Here is a 6,000-nt window from a genome sequence, read left to right as displayed (position 1 = left end):
CAAGAGTTGGCAACAATCCAGGGTTGTGGGACCCTCTTAGAACAAAAACAATGAGGAGTCCTTTGCGCATAAGCTTTCGTGGGCTATAACCCACTTAATCAGATGCATGGAATGAAAAAAAGTAGGTAGGTATAAATATACAGCACATGAAAAGATGGGAGTTGCCTTTACCAAGTGGGGGGTCAGTGCTAATGAGGCCAATTCAGTTAGGGTAGATGTAACCCATTCCTAACAGTTGACAAGAAGGGGTGAATATCAACAGAGGGAAAATTATTTTTTTTTTTGTAGTGACCCAGCCACTGATTCAGGCCTAATTTGATGGTGTAAAGTTTGCAAATTAATTCCAGTTCTGCAGTTTCTCATTGAAGTCTGTTTTTGAAGTTTTTTGTTGAAGAATGGCCACTTTTAAGTCTGTTATTGAGTGTCCAGGGAGATTGAAGTGCTCCTACTGGTTTTTGAATGTTACAATTCCTGATGTCTGATTTGTGTCCATTTATTCTTTTGCGTAGAGACTGTCCGGTTTGGCCAATGTACATGGCAGAGGGGCATTGCTGGCACATGATGGCATATATCACATGGGTAGATGTGCAGGTGAACGAGCCCTGATGGTGTGGCTGGTGTGGTTAAGTCCTATGATGGTGTCCTTTGAAAAGATATGCGGACAGAGCTGGCAATGCAGTTTGTTGCAGGGATTGGTTCCGGGGTTAGTGTTTCTGTTGTTTGGTGTGTGGTTGCTGGTGAATATTCGGGGGAGGGCTAGCTCAGTGGTTTGATAGCTCAGTGGCCTGCTAAACCCAGGGTTGTTAGTTCAATCCTTGAGGGGGCCATTTAGGGATCTGGGGCAAAAATTGGGTATTGACTAGATGACCTCCTGAGGTCCCTTCCAACTCTGAGATTCTGTGATTTGCTTCAGGTTGGGGGGCTGTCTGTAGCAGGAAAGGCTCAACAAAGAAAGTCACAGAATGCCACCAGCCATCACCTATAAAATAAATTTATTAGTCTCTAAGGTGCCATAAGGACTCCTCATTGTTTTTGCTGATACAGACTAACACGGCTACCCCTCTGAAACTTCTTAGAACAGTGTCTGGAAGAAAAGGAAGCTCTGTGTGGGAGACCCTTTAAAGGGATCAGTGGCTGGGAGAGAAGGGAAACGTGTGTGTGTGTGAGAGAGAGAGAGAGAGCGCTTCTGATGGGGACAGTGGCTGAGAGAGGAGGACTGTTTGTATGTGGGACTCCAGGGGCGTGGGGTGATATTGTCTGGGAGAGGGGACTTTGTGTAGGGACGCAGTATTGCCAATTCCCCTGATTTTATCAAGACTCGATCTTAAAGCCCCGATTCCTGGAGGCAAGTGACTATGTGAGAATCTCAGCTTTAAAAAGCATCTAGCTCTCATGGTCATGTAGAAAACATGAGCCAAGTGTCTCCTAAAGATTCAGAAACCAGAAGGCAAATAAAAAGTACACCAAACTATTTTTGGTTTTTAAATCTCAGGATTCTGGAGGCCTGATTCATGATTTTTGAACACTTGGGGTTGGCAATACTGTGACTCTCTGAGGGGGATACGCACTAGACGATAGGGAAGTGGGCTGTGTGTGTGTGTGTGTGTGTGTGCGCGTGTGTGCATGTGGGGCCGTGGCTGGGAGTGAGGAGAGTGAGCTCTGTGTGACTGTGCAGTGGGCAGTGTGTGTGTGTGTGTGATGGTGCAGGAGGCAGTGGCTGGGAGAGAGTGGAGGTGGCTGTGTGTGTGTGACTGTAGGAGGGAATGGCTGGGAGAGAGGGGAGTGGGCAAAGTTGCCAACTCTCATGGGGTAAATAAGCACCCTGACTTTCACAATAAACCAAAAAATCAAGCTAATCCCATTTCAAAACAAGCCAATCCCTAAGAACCCTAACACTCTTTGTGACTAGATCCCCTGGCCTGCAGTCTGGGGCTGTGGTGTGCCTACTATGCATGCCTGACTCCCCCCCACCCTCACCCTGTTGCCTCTGCTTGCTGGGAGCTGATCAAAAAAAAAAAAAAAAAGCAGGAACAAGCTGCAACAAGCTCCAAGCCAAAAACTAGCCAACAAGCAACTCACAAGCCAATTAAGCCAAAAACAAGCCGAATTTCTGCGTTTTTTTTTCGTGGGTTTGGCATGTCTGGGAGTAGGCTCTGTGTGTGTGTGTATGTGTGTGTGTGTGTGAGACTGTGTAGGGGGCAGTGGGTGGGAGCAAGGGGAGTGGGCTGTATGTGTGTGACTGCAGGGGCAGTGGCTGGGAGAGAGAGGAGTGGTGTGTGTGTGTGTGTGTGTGTGTTATTGTGCAGGGGCAGTGATTGGGAGAGAAGGGAGTGGGCTGGGTGTATGTGTGACTCTGAGGGAAGGGGGCAGAGGCTGGGGTAGGGGAATGGGGTTGGGGCGGGACGGCCATTTCAGTGTTGTCTCCATCACACACCAGGCCACGTGTCCCAGCTGGAGCCACCGTTGCCAGGGTTACAGGGCTGTGGAGCCCCTGCGTGCCAGGCCCCGCCCCAATCCCGCCCCCCGACCAATGGGACAGGCGGTGGCGGCGAAGCCAGGTTCCCTTTGTTCAGCCATTTCAGGGGCCGGAGTCGCGTTTTCTTGTCGGGCGCTGAGACGCAGCGGGAGAGGACGGGCCGCTCCCGTCCCTCGCCACTCCCCTGCCGCCGGGCTCTGGGATGGTGTGGGTAGGTGTCTGAGCGCCGCGAGGGGCGGGCGGGGGGCATCGCCCCCAAGCTGTCATCGCCTGCTTGCGGGGATAAGGGCGGCGGCAGTGCAGACACCCCCGGGATGCTTCCTTCTCCAGGCCTAAAGGGTGAGTGGCCCTAGCGCCCCCAAGGCGGGAGCTGGGCATGTCTAGTCCCGCGCTCTGCCCTCCCCCCGGCTTTGGGCTCCAGTCACCGCGCTGCTTAACGACAGTGATGCAGAGCTAGTGTCTTTGCTCCGGGAGGCTGGGGCCCCTTAAAGGGGTGGGGGTGTGTGCTAAGTACCAGCCATCGCGAGGCTGTAGCTCAGGTTAATGCAATACCCAGGCTGCAGGCGTAAGCTACAGGGTTAAGAAACGAAAGTTTCCTCTGCAACATGAACTTTGCCATATATATATATATATATTGCCTTGCTCCCTTCATCGTGGGTCTCTGTGTCTCCCCGCTCTCTAGATTTGGTTGTGTGCGTTTTTTTCCTTTAAAGAAAAGCTAAAAGAGGCAGAAAACCCCGGCACTGGTTTGGTTTATATATTCGGCAGGCTTAGCTGATGGGACTTGTAAATCCTTTGCGCTAATGGAGTAATGGAAATACTGAGGCCCGGTAGGCTTTTCGGTTTGGTACTAAGTGGCTTGCTCCATTTGTAACTCTACAGCTCCCTGCTCTGAAGATATTAATCTCTTTCTCTCTCTCGAATTTGCAATCTCCAATTTCAGGAGCGGAGTTGAGAAATTGTAACCAAAATGCTGTACATCTGTGAACACATATGGACTGTATATTATCCAAGTGTGCAGGTAGCAATTTAAGGAATTTTCCACTGCACATTCTTCCTTATAACTTTGCCTATTTAATTTTTTATCCAGTGCTTATCTCCATAGCGTTTGAGCACTTCACATATATTATTTTATGCTCAAGGACACATGAGCCTGTGGCAGAACTGGGAATTAAACCCACAGCCCTCGTCCAGTGTTTTAACCACAGTTTAAAAAAATTGGCAATACTTGTTCTGTTCATGAAAATCCTTTTGGCATACCATATTTGACACATGGACAATCAGCTGGTTTTGAGTTATGACTGGGTGAATGAGTGGAAAGAGGATCATGTTTTCTTACAGTGGGAGCAAACTATGCTCTTGTAATTATTTTTTGTTTATAAAATGGCTGGAGAGCGTGCCCATCTTTTCCTCAAAATTAATCAGTAGTCAGACCAAACTCAAAAATATTTAAACACAAAAGGTAATTATTTGGAAAATTATGAGCATGTGAAATGGGTTAGAAAGTAATGTTTTTCATCTTCAAGTACAGAAGTTGCGGCTGGCATGAATATTGATTTAAGAACCAAATTCTGCCATCACATATATGCAGCGTTCTCAGTGACTACCAACTCCAGTCCTGAATTGGGGCTGCAGCTAAATTTTGCTTGGCATAGCCTGAGGGAAAGTGACTTTATGTAACTTGGCACCTCCCAGATTCAGGAGGAAGCTGGGGACCAGAGTGGTCCCTGGTGTAAATTATGGCAACCCTAGGGACAGTACTAACTTGTAGCTAGCTGCAGAGCCTCCCTAGGAGCTGTCCAGCAGCCCTGAATAGCTTGTGCAATTTGGCCATGTTTCCATCTTTCCCATATCTGTGCCTTTCCAGTCATGCCTCTGGCACACCCCAATGCCGGGACTACAAGGAGAGGTGACATAAGCCCATTATACCTGCTCTGCACCACTGGGAAATCCTTCCAAAGCTGGTGTACAGGGGCTGCAGTGCAGGCCAAAATCCTAGTCACTCTGTCTGCACTTCACTTTCAAATCCCCCATGGGTGCAGCTGCACTAATCATAGAATCATAGAATATCAGGGTTGGAAGGGACCCCAGAAGGTCATCTAGTCCAACCCCCTGCTCGAAGCAGGACCAATTCCCAGTTAAATCATCCCAGCCAGGGCTTTGTCAAGCCTGACCTTAAAAACCTCTAAGGAAGGAGATTCTACCACCTCCCTAGGTAACGCATTCCAGTGTTTCACCACCCTCTTAGTGAAAAAGTTTTTCCTAATATCCAATCTAAACCTCCCCCATTGCAACTTGAGACCATTACTCCTCGTTCTGTCATCTGCTACCATTGAGAACAGTCTAGAGCCATCCTCTTTGGAACCCCCTTTCAGGTAGTTGAAAGCAGCTATCAAATCCCCCCTCATTCTTCTCTTCTGCAGACTAAACAATCCCAGCTCCCTCAGCCTCTCCTCATAAGTCATGTGCTCTAGACCCCTAATCATTTTTGTTGCCCTTCGCTGGACTCTCTCCAATTTATCCACATACTTCTTGTAGTGTGGGGCCCAAAACTGGACACAGTACTCCAAATGAGGCCTCACCAGTGTCGAATAGAGGGGAACGATCACATCCCTCGATCTGCTGGCTATGCCCCTACTTATACATCCCAAAATGCCATTGGCCTTCTTGGCAACAAGGGCACACTGTTGACTCATATCCAGCTTCTCGTCCACTGTCACCCCTAGGTCCTTTTCCGCAGAACTGCTGCCTAGCCATTCGGTCCCTAGTCTGTAGCGGTGCATTGGATTCTTCCATCCTAAGTGCAGGACCCTGCACTTATCCTTATTGAACCTCATCAGATTTCTTTTGGCCCAATCCTCCAATTTGTCTAGGTCCTTCTGTATCCTATCCCTCCCCTCCAGCGTATCTACCACTCCTCCCAGTTTAGTATCATCTGCAAATTTGCTGAGAGTGCAATCCACACCATCCTCCAGATCATTTATGAAGATATTGAACAAAACCGGCCCCAGGACCGACCCCTGGGGCACTCCACTTGACACCGGCTGCCAACTAGACATGGAGCCATTTATCACTACCCGTTGAGCCCGACAATCTAGCCAGCTTTCTACCCACCTTATAGTGCATTCATCCAGCCCATACTTCTTTAACTTGCTGACAAGAATACTGTGGGAGACCGTGTCAAAAGCTTTGCTAAAGTCAAGAAACAATACCTCCACTGCTTTCCCTTCATCCACAGAACCAGTAATCTCATCATAAAAGGCGATTAGATTAGTCAGGCATGACCTTCCCTTGGTGAATCCATGCTGACTGTTCCTGATCACTTTCCTCTCATGTAAGTGCTTCAGGATTGATTCTTTGAGGACCTGCTCCATGATTTTTCCAGGGACTGAGGTGAGGCTGACTGGCCTGTAGTTCCCAGGATCCTCCTTCTTCCCTTTTTTAAAGATTGGCACTACATTAGCCTTTTTCCAGTCATCCGGGACTTCCCCCGTTCGCCACGAGTTTTCAAAGATAATGGCCAA

General features: G+C 48.5%; 1 protein-coding gene across 5 annotated transcripts in view; it reads left to right on the top strand.

Annotated features, from left to right (window-relative positions):
* The first annotated feature begins 2,592 nt into the window (after positions 1-2,592).
* The window catches only part of TNPO1 (transportin 1), a 170,173-nt gene continuing 166,765 nt past the window's right edge, over positions 2,593-6,000 (top strand). For 3 of the 5 annotated variants that reach the window (XR_012639527.1, XM_074952752.1, XM_074952753.1), the window contains exon 1: positions 2,593-2,687. Coding sequence is in view for 1 of the 5 variants with exons in the window: in XM_074952752.1 (XP_074808853.1) it covers positions 2,679-2,687 (9 nt within the window). In the remaining 4 variants the exon portion in view is untranslated. Of the gene's footprint in view, positions 2,816-6,000 lie in introns of all 5 variants that reach the window. The other 2 variants (XM_074952754.1, XM_074952755.1) reach the window with 2 other exon arrangements.

Source organism: Natator depressus, chromosome 5, assembly GCF_965152275.1.
Source record: "Natator depressus isolate rNatDep1 chromosome 5, rNatDep2.hap1, whole genome shotgun sequence".
NCBI lineage: Eukaryota > Metazoa > Chordata > Testudines > Cheloniidae > Natator > Natator depressus.
The sequence above is the reverse complement of the archived record's forward strand: the minus strand, read 5'-3'. Positions and strand labels throughout refer to the sequence as shown.